This window comes from Phaethon aethereus, assembly GCF_964289735.1.
Source record: "Phaethon aethereus genome assembly, chromosome: 16".
NCBI lineage: Eukaryota > Metazoa > Chordata > Aves > Phaethontiformes > Phaethontidae > Phaethon > Phaethon aethereus.
Window position 1 is genome coordinate 10,783,817 of NC_138592.1, and position 15,868 is coordinate 10,799,684.

Genomic DNA, 15,868 nt, shown 5'->3' on the forward strand with positions numbered 1-15,868 from the left:
TTGCTCAAACCATCTTATATTAGTGAAATGATGAGCTCTAAGAAAGAGAACCCAATCCCAAACTTAACATTTCCTTCAAAGCCTTCCCAGTTCAGCTTTCTCACCTCACTCTGATAACTCAGTGACTCCTGCTTGCAGCCTGCCGGAGGCCTCAAGTGTTACTGGCAAACGGCATCTTCTCTGGGAATGCCTGCGCAGCACAATTAGCTTGATTCATGAGCATCAGCGCTCAGCCTTGGAGGTGGCCCGGTACAAGCAGTGCTGAGCGCAGCCCTGCCAGCCTCGCTGCTCCCAGCCTGCTGCCGTTCCTGCCCCAACAAGCCTGGGGAAGTTTATCTGTCCATGGGTACTTTAAGATGTGTCCCCAGTCAACCTACAGAACTTGCTGAGAAAGCACTGGTGGGCTTACAGCGCTCCCAGGACCTTCCTTGGAGCAGATCCCACCTCTCTAATGCCTATCTCAGCAGATCCAAGCTGGTTTATCTTTCCAGTGACTTCCCTCCATCTCAGCACTTCACAAGTTACTTGCCTGTCTAGTTTCAGGACTAGTTCAACTGAAGCAGGATGCAGAAGGGCACCCTGGATCAATGACATTTATTATTTCTTGCCTTATAGAAGCCAAACCGAGTCCAAAGCTAAGCTTTACATTGGCAGACACTGAATCAGGCCACCTGGAAAAAAAAGTCAATAGAGCTGATTCTACAGCCTGATTTCTATCCCCTCCTTCTAAAACAGGGAAGGTGCTCTGGGCCTGCAAAGTCCCGTGACCAACTCCGTCTGCTGGCTCTCTCCCCTCTTTAACGTTTGCATCAGCTCTGAGACGAGACAGCCCAGATCGTGTATTCCCAAACCGCCAGCACCCTCAATCCTGCCCCGATGGCACCTTCTGCCAGGGCTCTCTCTGCCAGTGCCACCGGGTCTGGCCGCACACCATCCCGCAGGGTGGCCTGGCATCGTCCCCTTTTGCAGGCAGGAAGGCTGTGGGCGAGAGCTGGGGATGATCTCAAGGTCACACAAGGTCACGTAAACCCTAAAGCGGGCTGGCGCACCCATCCTGCCCCTCAAGCCTTGCTCAGTTTAGCAAGCCAAAACCCAGCTAAATAAATACGCACTTCCAGAGGCACTGAGTACCTGCGGGACCCAAAGGGATGAAACGACTTGTCATCTTTTATTCCCAACAGCACAGTATCAATTCGTCACAAAATATGCCACTAGATGGGGCTTTCTGGACAGCAATCTGCAGGAGAGAACTGCTTCTGCTTGGTCAAGCTGCTCCTTTCCTTTTCTAAACCCAAAGGTGTCCCTTTCCAGTGAAAGGAGCCCCAAAAGATGCGCCTTGGGCAGTGAGGGCTCTCCTGCACGGAGCAGGCGGGAGGGGAGGCTGCAGAGCAGACGGCACGATGGTAAAGCGTGCTGGGGCCAGCTCTTTAAAGCTCAGTTTCCTCTGAACTCTGCTCCTTTCACTCTGCTCGTGGGGCTGGGTGCCAGTTTGGCCTGCTCCCTCCCAGTGGTCTTTGGTGAAGCGTGCCTCAGTTTTCCCACTTGAACCAGCTCTCCCAAACCCTCCCATTTCCCTCCACACCTGGGGCAACCTCAGCAGCTCCAGCATGGGTGGAGAAGGGAGCAACACACAGAGGAGCCACGTTTGCACCCAGAGCCCTCGCACAGCCCCGAGGCGCAGGCTGGCTCCCTGCGCCCGCAGAGCCCTCTCCTCCATCCCCTCCAGAACCTGCCCCCGTCACCCCTATAGCTGGGCTGGTTTTGCCCCCTGGCACTGGCAGCTAGTCCCATGCGTGGAAAATTATCTCCAGGCTGCCAGATTGCCAGAGATGGAGCATGACAAAGCCAAGTGTTATAAAGCACAGGCCCAGATGTCCTGCTCGCTGTGTCCAGAAAGGTGTCAGCTGCCTACACACATTAGCCTGCAAAACTCTGGGCGATGCTCATAGCGCCTGGAGAGTGCAGCTCCGGAAGCCCCAGTGCTCTCTGAGCAGAGGGAACCCGAAGTGTTTGCAATTGCAAAAAAAATTGCAAACTCTGCAAACCTCGCTAACTCTGGAAATGACTCCCAACCGTGCCTACTTTGGTGCAGGACGGCTGTCCGGTTTGGCTGGGCACCCCAGGGCTCCGGGGCACAGTGAGGGCTCCTGGGCTCTACCCCAGTACAGGCTGCATACCATCCGTTAGGCAGTAATTAACCTGTGCTCTCCAAAAAATCACCAAATACCTTTAAAGAGCCGTTGCTGCTTCTTTCCATGAAGGTTGTGAAGCAGGCAAAACACCTGCTAGATGTTTTAAAGCCAGTACTCATCAATGTAGCTATTTATTATGTATCTGCCATATCTAAATCAGTCGGAAAAAAACCCTTAATCTCTGCTGCAAAATATTCCTAAGGAGCCGCAGGGGTTGGAGATGCCCCGGATGGCCGAGCTGGCAGGCAGGCAGGCAGCAGGAGCCTCCGCGGCTGACTTGCTTATTGAAGCGATGCCTGTAATCACCGCACGTTTCCGTGGGAGCCCCGCTACGGGTGGGGACGGGCTGCAATTTACCCACGCCGCTGCCACCATCCTCTCCTGTGACCCTCTCCGGCACCCATCGCCCTGCGCTGCCCACCCCGGCCAGGGAGATGGAGCTGCCCCGGGAGTGATGCTGCTGGCAGGAGCCCATGTGATGCTGGGCTAGCGCCGCTCGCTCCCTCGTCCCTCTCCCCGCGCGCTCGCAGGCTGTCATGGCGACTCCCAATAATGTTACTCCCACCAACTGCAGCTGGTGGCCCATCTCGGCGTTGGAGAACGACGCAGGGAAATCCACAGAGGGGGAGGAAAACCAGGACCCAACAGACCCTGCTCTCAAATCCCAGGACAGACTGGTTTTGTACCACTGGACCCAGTCCTTCAGCTCACAAAAGGTAAAAAAAAAAATAATCACTCGGCTGGGTTCCTGGGGAAGAATCACCTCCAGTCCCCAGGGCACCCACTGCCTGGGGAGGATGGGGGCACTCGCAGGGAGAGCGAGGGGCTCGTCCCCAGGGCTGCCCGGGGCAGCAGCGTGTGGCCGGGCAGCTCTTTTCTAACTGCGGTTCTGCGTTTTAACAGCATCTGCCTGGGGAGGGGACGGGGTTGGGGGGGTGCTCAGCCAAATCTGCTTCTGCTTCAGGCTGGCAGCTTGCACCGGGAGCCGCCTCGGCTTTGTGCTCGCTCACCGACGCTGGCATGGCTGGGAGCGGAGACAAAGGCTGAGCCAGGCCCCGGGACCACCCTGCTGCCGGGAGTCGGGGAGGCAGCCCCTGACCCGAGCTCCTTCCAGGGAGCGGACCCCGGCACCCAGCCACGGTTTGCCCCTGACATTGCAGCAGCGCTCCGGAAATCCTGTTCCCAGGGTGCCCCAGCTCAATACAAGGCTCTCGGGGCCAAACAGCGAGAAATCACCTTTTCCAGGCAACAGTAAATGCTCATTTTGCAGCACAGCAGCTGTGTAGCAAACCTGACCTTCTCCTCCCGGCCCCAAACTCCCCATCATTCCCACACCATTATATGGGGAAAGGGCTATTCAGGGGGGCGGGGGGAGCACAACGTTCCCCGGCGCACGGGCCCCCTCGAGCCCCGCAGCAGAGACGCCCATTCCCGCTTGCAGGCACAAAGAAGGGGGTGGGTGCCCAGTGCAGCAGGGTGGCTGCACATGGCCGGCGCCAGCAGCAGGTTATTGACGGGCTCCGCACTGGCGAGGGATGCTCGTGCCCGGCTCCCCTGCCTCGCGCTGGGCTTGCTGTTATTTTTTTGTCTTGCTCGTTTGGCTGCCGGCAGCAGTCAAGGCACTTCTTGTACAGGGTTTCCTACAACTGGCCTCACCTCTGCGGGGCTGGGGACGCTGGGGACAGGGACGGGCACACCTGGAGCTACAACAGCGCCCGCTGGCACTGCTTCGAGCTTCGGTTTTGAGGTCACTTGCAAGGAAAGAGCATTTGCTGGAAGGTGGCCGAGCACACCCCGGTGTGATGAATGTCGCGGGGCGGGCAGCGGCGGGGGCTGCACGGGACCCCCCTGCAGGGGAGTTTTGCTTGGAGCCCACTGCGGGCGAAGCTGTTCCGGCTCTGCCCCGGGAGCTGCTCAGAACCACCCGCCGTGGTGCTGGGGCTGTTTGTGGGAGGGACCCTGAGCCCCCACCAGGGTCTGGCCCTGCCCGCACAGGGATTTTTGGAGTTTTACAGCCAGTGATGGGGTTTATACAAGATGCCTCATCCCAGCTGTGCCAGCGCTGCTGGGGCTGGCTGGGGGGTCCGGGCATGTTCCATCACCCCTGGCTGGAACCCCTCCTCGGGGCGCTGGCAGGGGCTCCCCTCGCCCGCAGGCACTGGGGTTACCCTGGGAGCCGAGCCCTCCTGCCCACGCTGCCTCACGGCCGGCAGCTGCCTCCTGCCAGGCCTTCGGCCTCGGCTCCTGATAGCAAAACGGGGATGCACGGGGAGCTTGGGGCCGGGTGCCCCAGGCGGTCCTGGCTAGGCTTTATCCATCAGCTGGGAGGAAAAGGCCAAGAGCGAGGTGCAGCTGAGGGACCTCGGCTTTTCCTTGTTTGACTTTAAAAGAAAAAATTAATTTGCCAGCCCTGTAAATAATTAATGACAATTGCCCAGGAACTCTGAATTACTGATAGAAATGCTTATATTTGTTAAGTTGTATTTTTAGCAGCTCTTAAAAAACAAGTGCTTTTCCCTCGCTCAATGATTCTGTAAAACGTGGCTGTTTCACATCCCCCGAGGAGGTTTTTTTTTGCCTGTTTGACATACTTAGTTCATAACAGTCAGATTTTTATAACCCAGAAGCCTAAATTGCCATCCTTGAGCACATATTCAACACCATCTCGAGCACAGAGCGAAGCAGCAGGATCAGCCCCAAGAGCCAGCCGCGGGCAATGGGGACGGTGCCCCTCACCCAGCCCCGCTCCTGCCTCCTCCTGCCCCTCCGCACCGCTGGACTCGGCTTTCCCACCCCCGAGACGAGCGGGCGCCAGCCCGGCGGTGCCGCCCGCTGGCCGGGGGCTGGAGGAGGGCGGTGGCAGGGGAAGGGCAAGGCAGCGGGTTTGGCAGCGGGTTTGGCACAAGAGGTGCGAAGGCAGCGGGCAATGCCTCTGGGCCAGCGGCAGCGAGGAGGAGGAGGAGGAGGGATGCTGTGCAGGGGCTACCTGAAACCCGCCATGAGACAGAACCTTTTCCCCGCTCAAAGCACGCCCGGCAAAGCCACAGCCCACCCTCGAGAGCGGGGCATACCTGCGTCAGCATCTGTGCCTCCTTCAGCGGGGCAGTAGCACTCCCTGGGGGCAAGGCGTAGCATTACTGCAGCCTCTACTTCCTCCTCTTCCTCCTCCTGGGGTGTGTGCTGGGCTATGTTGGGACCCAGGGCAGCTCCACTGATTCCCCCCAGCTGGGAGGCTGCCACCTCCCTTCACCTGCTGCCGAGGGATGGGCGCTCAGCCCCCCAGCCCCCCTACCCCCTGTTGCACGGGCCACCAGCGACCAGAGGGAGGACGCTCCATGATCCCACAAAGTTAGGCTGGGCTTGGGTCTCCCCCATTTACTGGGGAGGCAAACCCTTGCTTGGCTGCCTGGATTTTGCAGCTGCCCCATACCAAGAGCTGCTTGGCCTCTTGCAGGACGGGCGCGTGTCATGGCACATCGCTCTGCTTCGGTGGTAGGGGAGGGCCAGGCGGGTGCTGTGGGGTGGCGGTGGGGCTGCTTGGCTTCGAGGGCTCTGGGGACCAGCTCGGTGTGTGGGGCTGAGCCCTTTCTCCCTGGCCTCTCGCCCCAGGTGCGGCTGGTCATCGCGGAGAAGGGGCTGCACTGCGAGGAGCGGGACGTCAGCATGCCCCTGATGGAGCACAAGGAGCCCTGGTTCATGCGGCTCAACCTGGGGGAGGAGGTGCCCGTCATCATCCACAGGGACAACATCATCAGCGATTACAACCAGATCATCGACTACATGGAGAAGAACTTCACGGGAGGTAAGGGACGTGGCGGGCTGCGTCTCGGGGGAGACTCAGGTCTAATCCAAACGCTGTTTGCCAAATGCAGCCACTTTTTCCTTTAAAGTTTCACCTTTACCCCATAAAAGCAGCAAGCCACCAGCCCTCCCCAAACTTCTATGTTTTCCCATGAAAATGAAGGATTTCCAGCAGAAATCCCCAAATGTCCCTTGGAAGTGCTCCTGGGGGACTCTGGGGGGGGCATAGCTGGGTCCCCCCTTTTTCTGCCTTGGAGGTCACACTCCCAAACTGGACCATTTCCACCCGTCCCCGTGGCGCATGGTGGCATCTCACCGGAGATGCAGCGGGGGCACGGCCCGCAGGAATGCTTCTGGGTTTGGCCACCTTTGTACTTTGGCCTCAGGCCAACGATATAAAGACGTCCGTAAGTGGCCCTGCTGAGACAAGGTGGGTTTGACCCAGGCGCTGCTGCCCCTCTCCCTCGGTGAGCCCTGCGCCGCCAGCCGTGGGCAGGGGACCCTGCCGTCCCTGGTGCCTCGGAGGAAACTGCACTTTGAAGTCAGACAAGGCCAGTGGTGCTGGGGACCATGGGAGGATGATGTGACACAAACCCAGAGGAAGGGACAGCCGGGAGAGGGAAGCTCATATTCCCCCCGGAGCAGAACCGCAGTCTGTGGCCGGCTGAGCCCGGCACACAGGGATGCTGAGACGGTGCTCGAAGGCGGCTGTTTGCACAGACACTGCGGCAAGCAGCCTCTCCCTGGCATCTCACGTCCCTTCTTTCCCCAAACCTGCGTGCTGTCAGGCTGGGATGCCCCGCCGGGAGGCTTCAAAGCTGAGCAGGGAGCTCGGGCTGAGCCATCATGACGTTCGCCCCAGCATCCATCCCCCTTGAAACAGAGACATCAAAAACATCTCAAAATAGCTCCCGAGGCAAGGGCATCTTGCCAGCTCAGCGGCTGTCCTCTTCCGGCCCCACCACGCTGGTATTGCTCCGCAGAGGCACGGTGCTCGCTCGCCGGTGGGGCAGTGGGGATGGGATCAGTCAGGAGGAGCCCACGCCGGCAGCGGCTCCCAGGAAACGGCAGCCACTTTCCTGCTCAGCGGCAACTCCGGGGCCAAGGGGCAGCGGGGAGCATCGCCCCGTGGTCCCCGCACCGCGCAGCAGCTTCACTCCGTCGCTGTGAAGGGCAGGTGGTCCGGCATATGTGACAACAGGCTGTCCCCAGCAGGAGGGGGACGCAGCGCTGCCCGTGCGCTGGGAAACTCCTGTCATTGAGATTTTCCAGCCAGGTGCAATTTCTTACCTTTTCGCTGAGAAATGGAGAGGGGAAGCTCCGGGGAAGAGGACCCAGAGCATCACTCCCTGCTGCGTGCTCTGCTCCGAGCCATCGCCCACCATCGCTAGCTGGCGAAAGCATTATCAGGATGCCGTGGTGTTGGTCCGAGGGGGGTTCACCCACCTTGCAGAAATGTGCAGGGCGTGAAAATGCCTTTATAAGAAGGTGTATTCACTGAGTTATGTTTTCCCCTGGGCTGGGAGCATGACCTTTTACAGCTGCTTACACACACACCGAGGGTGAGCTGTAAGTAAAGGGTGGTGTGATGAGCAGTGTTTTTCTTTCCCAAAAGCAGCAGTGAATAGTGCCATAAGCACCTTTGAGGGTGCTTCTCACTAGAGCAGTGCCCAGCAGTGCCAAGAAACCACCGATGAGCTGGCTGGTGGCAACACATATCAGAGCCTGGTCAAGGGGCTCCTCCAAGGGCTGCACCCCCAAGCCCATCCTTCTGAGCATCCCCCCATCCCGCCCGTCGCTTGCTGACTATATGCTACAGCAGCCCATAGGTGCAGGGCCACTGTGGCGTGCAAAGGCAAGGCGAAAGTCCCACCGAAAGTCCTCCCTGGGACATGCTGAACAACGTGGGCCGGTGGCCAGCACGCTGCTGTTTCTTGTGGTCGCTCCGTCTCGTTGCTGGATGGGGCAGTCACCCTGGATGTGCTGGTTCCCAGTGTCAGCACCAGCCCATGGGCTGCTGGCCAGGAGCCCTGTGGACGGAGCACACAGGCTGTAGGTCAGTTATTATTATTTCATTCAGCTGATTGCTTTTTCCCGGGTGGAAAATCCCCACTTGGAGAGCTGGAGCCCAGGCAGCACAGGCAGCGAGCAGCCCGCGGGCGGGGAGGAGCTGCCAAAACCTCCCCTCACTCAGGGGACAGTAACGCCGATACCTGTCGGTCAGAACAACTCTGTGGAGCTTACCAGCAGAGACAGCCCCGAACCAGAGCTGCTAGGAGGTTTGCAGTACAGGAGCTGCCAAAATTTCCTTGGCTCCCATCCAGCCGCTGGTGCCGGCAGGCACGATGCTGCCTGGCCCAGGGCAGGGCGAGCTGTGCGTCGCTGCCAGGCAGGCACGGCCAGGCTGTGCCCGCAGCGTCCCTCTTGCCGCCGGCAGTGGGGCCGGGCAGAACCGTCATTTCAGGCTCTTAATTAAGTAGCCGCGTTGGCCGTGTCTGCCAAAGTCCTTCTGCCATCACGCCTTACCTCGGCCCGCGACGCTGGCACGTGGTGAGCCCTGCACTGCGGACGTGTGGGCAACCGGCTTTACCGAGTCACGGGGGTAAATTTACTCACTACCTATTAAGTTGTATCTGAAAACACCATAAACATTTATGATGCCATTAAAAAAATGGACCTGATATTCTTGGAGAAGACAAGAGCAACATTTCCCTCCTTGTGGTGTCATCTGCTGTGTATTTTGAGCTGAAAGTGTAATAAAAAGAGCACGATGCAAACTGCCATCCGCAGAAGGTGAATAAAACCCAACAAGGTGAGGAGGAGCTGGCCGGGGTGAGGGATGCTCCTGCAGCTGAGCGTGGAGGGAAGATGTGCTGGGCTCCTCCTTTGGTCACCAGCTCCCCGATTATCCCTTTTGGATGGGATTTTCAAGGCAGCCACTGCTGTAACAAGTGCGTAATTCAGGAGATCCCAAACCCATATCCCTGTGGTTTAGCTGTTTTCTGCAGAACAGGAAGATTTTCTTCCCCTTTGGAGAGATGTGAAACCACAGTGCACAAATTCAGGGGCTGCAGAGGCGAAGGGCTTGCTACGCTGAGCTCCTGGGGACACGGGGGCTGCGGGGCGGGTGACGACACGTGTACACATCCCTGTGGTCCCGTGGGTTTGCCCGTCTCTGGGCACAGGCTGGACGTGCTCCTGGCCAGGACGGGCAGCGGGGAGGGGGCCGAGCCGAGCGTGGAGTACAGTTTTGGGTCCCTGCTCGGAGGTAGCTCTGGGGTCCTGGCTAACGAGCCACTAATGAGTGTCCCGCCAACACCTTTCTCTTTGCCCTCGCAGAAAACGTCACCCAGCTGATCCCCGAGCCGGGCAGCCTGCTGCACTCGCGGGTGCTGCAGTACCGGGAGCTGCTGGACTCGCTCCCCATGGACGCCTACACGCACGGCTGCATCCTGCACCCCGAGCTCACCACCGACTCCATGATCCCAAAGTACGCGACCGCTGAGATCCGCAGTAAGTTGCCTCTCCAGCGGGGCTGCCCAGGGCCGGCGCCGGCGGGACGGCTCCCCCAGCCCTTCCTTTAGGCTGGGTTTGGCTCCGCAGCCTGGCCAGCCACCCTGCTCTTGCTCATCTCCCCTTTCCCCTGACACAGGCAGGGACAGAGCTGGGAAACAGCAAAGCACAGCTAATTTGGGAGCTGCAGGTACCCTGTAGAGGCACCCTGGGGGTGTCCGGGCTCCCACGGGCCATGCACACTTCTCGCCCAGCTCTTTCTACGGCACATGAATTTGCTCCCTCTCCCGAACATCCCCCCTCCCTCCAACAGCTGTAAGGGTAAAGGTGAGGGACTACAGCCAGATGGAGTTGCAGACAGTGGATGAATCGGCATAAGACTCTGCACCTGACCTTCAAGCGCTCATGAAACATTGACGATGCTTAATATAACTCAACAGCAAGGATTGCTCCTGGAGAGAGTCCCTCACCAGAAAAGTGACCTTGTTAGGAGGGCAGCAGCGTGCCCCACGCATCCCCCCCCTCCTTTAGGCTCCAGACCCAAACAGTGCCCATAGCAAACACTGATCCCCTCCACTGTCCCTTCAGCTGTCTGGGTGACAGATGGTCGCTCTGAAATGGGATGCACTCAGCCACAAACAGACTGCTCCTGAGGTGTATCTCATGGTCTGCCCTGCCTCTGCTGGCATCCTGCTCGGGCGGCTTTCCCTCTGTCACCAAGTGTCGCCTCCACCCCCAGACCTTGGGCAGATGCAGGGTTCAGAGCCTGTCCCCTCCCCAAAGGGTGCTGCTGTGATGGCTTCAGACCCTGTCTGCCTCGCATCACCTCCCCAGCACTCTGCCAAGGTCTTTAAAAGTATCTCACCGTCCAAACCTCCTCACTGGTGGCATTTTGCCCAAGCCATTGCAAGGGAGGGGCTGTGGGTAGCTCCATGGGATGCCCCAGTGCCAGTGGTGGCCTTCCTCCCCAGCACATCCCCTACCCCCAGGCGGTGGCTCGGCTGCCCCGTTGCAGTGGGTGTCGAGGCAAATCCATGTAGTTGTGTCCCAAGGAGAGTGTGAACTGAGGGTCAGGCTCTCCCCAGGGGAACAGGGGAACAAAACCAGGGTGATACCCAGGCTTCCCTCCAAGTTACAGCCCCAGGAGAACCGGCTGGGAGCTTTAGCAAGCACGAGCTTCAAGGGTCGTGGTGGAAAACGGGAAGTTTCACCATTTTGTGTTGGCACACAGCCCACTGCTGGCTGCCGCCCGGGCCAGCCCGGGCACCTCCCGCACCCACGCATCAGCAGAGCCAAGCCCTCGTTGGAGGGAATGAGAAGGGAGAGACAGATGGTCCCTGGCGGGAAGAGATTAGCCCAGCTCCGCTAATTTATGTCGTCCCTAAGGTGTTACTCTGCATCTCGTATTCTTTTCTTCCATTTACTCTGCTCCTTTCCCTCCGTCACCTCCCTTGCACAAAGCCCTTCGGATCCTCCCCGTGCCCTGGGAGGGAGGAGGGTGGGCGTCTCTCCCACGCTCGCAATGGGCTCCATGCTACCGAATGGCATCCCCGGACACCGAGCCAGGGCTGGACAGCTTCATTCGGGAGGGAGCACCCCCTCCCACGCCGCTCCCTCCCACGCTGCTCCGCATACACACCCACACATGGGCAGCTGGCTCGGACAGCCCAAAGGATTGACCTGCAGGAACCAGGTTATGGGGAAGCTCAGGGATGTTCTTAAAACAGTAAGAGACAGAGATCTGCTAGCAGCTCTGAGATGAATCCAGCAGAGGAAATGAAGAGCTGAAACCTGCGGAGCTGGGACTCGCCACGGCCAGGGAGAGGATTCTGCCGTACCCCGCAGCCAGCGCTGCCCTGCCGGGGTGGATGGGAGAGCTGAAGAAGCCATGTGCCCTGGGGAGGGCGTGCGATGCCCCAGCCACCCACCGGTATGACAGCACAGCAGCAGAAAGCCATGAATTTGGCCCGTTTTAGCTCTCCAGGCTGTTTTTCTTGGTGCCACAACACTATTTTGCATGCAGGACAAGGTGCTTTGCTACCGAACACAAGGTCATCCTGACCCCTGCCAGACACAGCCTCCCCAGCCCCTCTGTCTGTCTGTCTCCCCCCAGGACATTTAGCTAATGCCAACACGGAGCTGATGAAGCTGGACCACGAAGAGGAGCCACAGCTGTCAGAGCCCTACCTCTCCAAGCAGAAGAAGCTCATGGTAAGCGGGTCAAAGCCACACACATCTCTGGTGGTGGTGGGACATGACCCGCAGACCTGCCATGGGCACCTAGTGCCTTATGTCCCTGCACAGTTGCAGGGGCATGTGTCCATCTGTCCATTCATCCATCCATCCCCCATCATAACCCTGCTCTCCACCCAGGCCAAGATCCTGGAGCACGACAACGTGAACTACTTGAAGAAGATTCTTGGTGAACTGGGGATGGTGCTAGACCAGATCGAGGCTGAGCTGGAGAAGAGAAAACTGGAGTACCAAGGTAGGCGCTGGGTTGCGTTTATGGGGTGTTTTTCCACACGAGGCTGAGGTGCAACACCAGGAACAGCCGATGGCTTTGCACCTGATGGATGTCCCCCACGGGGCAACCACCGGTGGGGCCGGGGCTGCCGCTGGGCTCTCCTGGTTTTGGATACATTGATGTCGTTGCAGCCATGGTCTCACCAACCTCTGGCAAACCACCCCTGCTCCATGGAGCCCCTGCATGCCCAGCCGCAGGGAACAGCGGGACCCCTGTCCTTACGGCTGCTCTGTGGGAGCTCCGAAATCGTCCCAGGTGGTGGCAGGTCCCCTCCGCCCCAGCAAGGGGCTGCCAGTGACTGATGCCCTGGCTGGTTTGGGAAGGAGCGGGCTGGCCCCAGGCTCTTGCACCACGAGGAGCTCAGACTGACAAAAGCGCAGGGCTGGGGTCGAGTCCCACAGCCAAGCCCCCACAGCTGTGGGGCTGCGGCACATCCCAGCGGAGCGCGGGCAAGGAAACCTGATGGGAATCTGAGGGGCCCTGGAGGGGTGGGGGCCTTTACCGGACCTGCGTCAGACACCAGCGGGTGGGAGAGGGCAACACCAGCCATCCCTGACATCAAACCAGCACTGCTGGGTGCCTGCCGAGGGCCACCCCGGCACCCCGGCAGACAGGGATGCGTGGGCACAGCTGGGCATGGCTTGTCCCACTGCCACCCCGGGATGACGCCATCAGCCTCCCGCCCCCGCTGCCGGCAGGGCTCATAACGGCAGCCCCGGGACGGCGGGCAGCCGCCAGCACCACGGTGCCAGGTCTGGAGCAGAGCCCAGACACAGTTAATCAGGGGTCGGCCCCGCAGCTGCCCCTGCCCTCGGGACCAGCCTCGGCTGCGGGGAGCCGTGCGTCACACCGGGGCCGCACCAAAGGGCCCTCAGAGGCGCCAAGGTCAGGCCCTGCACGGCACCGGGTTGGGGGTTTGCCGAGAGCCCTGATGCATTCACAGCAGCATCCTGCATTGCCCTAATTGCCTCCAATGAACACCCTCATTAACTGAGCCGAGAGCTGGGGTAGCTCAGCCGAATTCAGCCTGAGGTGCCCTTGGAGGACGTCCCGGGTGCCTGGAGCAGAGGGGTGGCTGCTGCTGCCACCAGCACCCGGGCACTCCACTGCCTCCAGTCCTCGCATGCTCTTCCTGCCCTGTGCTCCGGGCCCCCAAACTCTCCCTGGTGCACCCACAGCCAGGTCGGGATCCCAGCAGCGGGCGCAAGCACCAGCCCTTGGGCAACCTCCCAGGAGCCGCAGTGCAGCAGCTCTCCTCCCACGCAGCCCAGCCGCCGGCCTGACGCGCGGCAGGGCGGGCAGGAGGGGGGTGGGAGAGGCTGCAGGAGCACAGGGCGACCCCCTGTCACAGGCACCCTGCTCGGCTGGGACAGGCTGGTCCACGCTGGGGACGAGCTGCCCTTGCCTGTGCCTCTGCCCCGGGGCACCCCACAGCCGGGTCCAGGCCTCGGCGGCGGGTACAAGCCCAGAGCCAGGAGCAGCGGGGACAGATCACGGTTCTCTCCAGCAGCTGCCAGCCTCCGGCGTGCTCTCTCCTCTGCCCGCAGCAGTGCCCAGGAGCGGGCAGGCACTTCACCCTGCTTCCCTCACCTCTGAGCCAGAGCACCCGCACCATCCCGCAGCACCCAGGAGGCTCCAGCTGCAACACCCTCACAGTTCATTAGTCACTGAAAACATTTATTGACTAATTAGGCACAGGCAATCTGTCCACTTGGGCTGTGCTTCTAGCAGGATCCGGCAGGCTGCCAAGCGGCTACAAATGAGGGCTGCTAATTACCAGTAATTCCCCTGGCCTGGCCCTGCAGCACCAGTGCCTCTCTCCTTCCCCGATAGAACAGCCACAAGGCAGCGGGAGAGCCCCGAAATGAAGGATGTGGTGCAAAGCCAGGGGCTCAGGCTGGATGGGGCCAGGTTTTGTGCCCTTCTGCTGTTCTTCGTTACCTGCACCTCCCTTCATCTCCCTTAGCTCCATCCCAGCCCTGCTCCTCAGTAGTGAAAGGGCATCAGGAGAGTGTTTAACGCTACCCTGGCCTGAGCTCACTTCTTCCAGCCTAACAGCAGCTTGGTTTATTCCTGGATGTCTCTCTGGTGAGGTTATTTCCAGGGTCACCCACTATCAGGGGCCCCCAACGCTTTAGTGTCTTTCTTCACGCCCAGCATTCACACCGAGCTCTGCCTCCCCCAAAACCTGGCTCTTGGCAGAGACGTGCTGCCAGTTTTGGTGTCCTGGAGCAGGGGTCCCCACTGCTGGAGAGAGGACAGAGGCAGAACCTCCCCAACAGCACACAGGGAGAGCAGCCAGGCCGGCCAGCAAATGGTTTTAATTCCCGAGGATTTCTCACATCCCTAAAATAGGACAAGTTAACATGACACCCCTGAAACAGCTCCCGACGAAGCCAAGGACAAACGCTGTGGCTCTCCCCGAGCCCTAACACAGCAGAAAGGGTCACTGCACTGCATCTTCCTTCGAGGGGGACCAACGGCCCTTTTTCAGGGATGTCCTGGGTACAGGAGGATGCCATCTCCTGCTGCTCTTGACTTGGGAGAGAGGCAACAGAGACATTTTGCAGAGAGAAATTTGTATCTTTATGTGGGCTATAAATGATCAACTCGTATCCCCAGCTTTGCGGCCCCATGTATCCTCCATCACGTAGCCTAGTAGATGGGGTCTGATCTCTTGGGACATCAGAAAGCTGAGAAAAAGCACCCCAGGTCCAACGCAAATGCTCCCGCCTTCGTGGATCTTTTGAGCAAGCCTTTAGGTGTCCACCCAAGGGTTTCTTCTTACCCCTACCTGTTCTGTCGCTTCTCTCTCCAGGGCAGAAGTGTGAACTCTGGCTCTGCGGATGCGTCTTTACTTTGGCCGATGTCTTGTTAGGAGCTACCCTGCACCGCCTCAAGTTTCTGGGACTCTCTAAGAAATACTGGGAAGACGGCAGCAGACCCAACCTACAGTCCTTCTTCGACAGGATACAAAAACGCTTCGCCTTTAGGAAAGTTTTGGGAGATATACATACCACGCTCCTCTCCGCAGTGGTTCCCAACGCCTTCAGGCTGGTCAAGCGGAAACCTCCCTCTTTCTTCGGAGCCTCCTTCCTGATGGGATCTCTGGGGGGAATGGGATATTTTGCTTATTGGTACTTAAAGAAAAAATATATCTAGTGCTGGCTGCTCGGTGTTTAGTTTGGTGTCTCTGTGCTGTGTGAAATTATGATGAAGCCTCAGTAACTGTAATGAAATTTGAAGCAAGGTAATGAATAATTATATTGTTTAATGTAACATTCCATAGTCTAGAAGTAGAAACGTATACTGCAAGGAAATAAGACAACAACAACAACAAATGCGTCGACTTGTAAATGCCTTTTTTAGGTTTAAGTATTCAACTCCAGCGAGAGGCTCAGGGGTTCACGGGCTCAGCCGTGCCCGTCGGGAAGCGCCACCTCCGGCACCGGCCGGCTCCAGTGGGAGAGACGGGAACCCCGGCAAGTTTCCCAACACCCAAGTTCAATAATGGGACTCGGATACTCGGTCCTGTATATTTGTGTTTCCAAATCGTTTGTCGGCCACATTTCACACATGCAGGTAGTGAGGACTTTCTTCTTCTAGAAGACATTGTGCTGTCGTGCTTGGAGGCTTTCCTGGGAGCAGGGTGCAGTAGCTGGTCACACTCAAGATGAATTTCTGTTCTTCAAGTATCCATTTTTTAAAATTCTTTTAATTAAAAGGAATATTTTTTATTGAGCTGCTCTTAGAATGTATCCACTTTCTACGTCTGGGTTTGGTGAGCTTTTTTTAAAAGAATTTAATGTCTGTCTTGAACTGACACACTTTTTTC

General features: G+C 58.7%; 1 protein-coding gene across 4 annotated transcripts; it reads left to right on the forward strand.

The window, feature by feature from the left end:
* The first annotated feature begins 2,671 nt into the window (after positions 1 to 2,671).
* On the forward strand, positions 2,672 to 15,653 carry GDAP1L1 (ganglioside induced differentiation associated protein 1 like 1). Of its 4 annotated transcripts, none has more exons than XM_082007255.1 (6): positions 2,672 to 2,908; positions 5,802 to 6,003; positions 9,288 to 9,506; positions 11,620 to 11,717; positions 11,880 to 11,994; positions 14,852 to 15,653. In XM_082007255.1, the coding sequence occupies exons 1-6, from the start codon at positions 2,729 to 2,731 to the stop codon at positions 15,193 to 15,195; spliced, it is 1,158 nt and encodes a 385-aa protein (XP_081863381.1). In that variant the 5' UTR covers positions 2,672 to 2,728; the 3' UTR covers positions 15,196 to 15,653. The 4 variants fall into 4 exon arrangements, with proteins under 4 accessions (XP_081863381.1, XP_081863382.1, XP_081863383.1 ...); XM_082007256.1 differs by having other exon boundaries at positions 5,802 to 5,994; positions 9,333 to 9,506; XM_082007257.1 differs by lacking the exon at positions 9,288 to 9,506 and having other exon boundaries at positions 5,802 to 5,994.
* Positions 15,654 to 15,868: the final 215 nt, after the last annotated feature.

Coding starts and splice junctions, on each gene's coding strand:
- GDAP1L1 (XM_082007255.1), top strand. CDS start 2,729: ATGGCGACTCCCAATAATGTTACTCCCACCAACTGCAGCTGGTGGCCC. Junction 6,004..9,287: donor CTTCACGGGAGGTAAGGGAC/GTGGCGGGCTGC, acceptor CTGGCTAACGAG/CCACTAATGAGTGTCCCGCC. Junction 11,995..14,851: donor GAGAAAACTGGAGTACCAAG/GTAGGCGCTGGG, acceptor TTCTCTCTCCAG/GGCAGAAGTGTGAACTCTGG.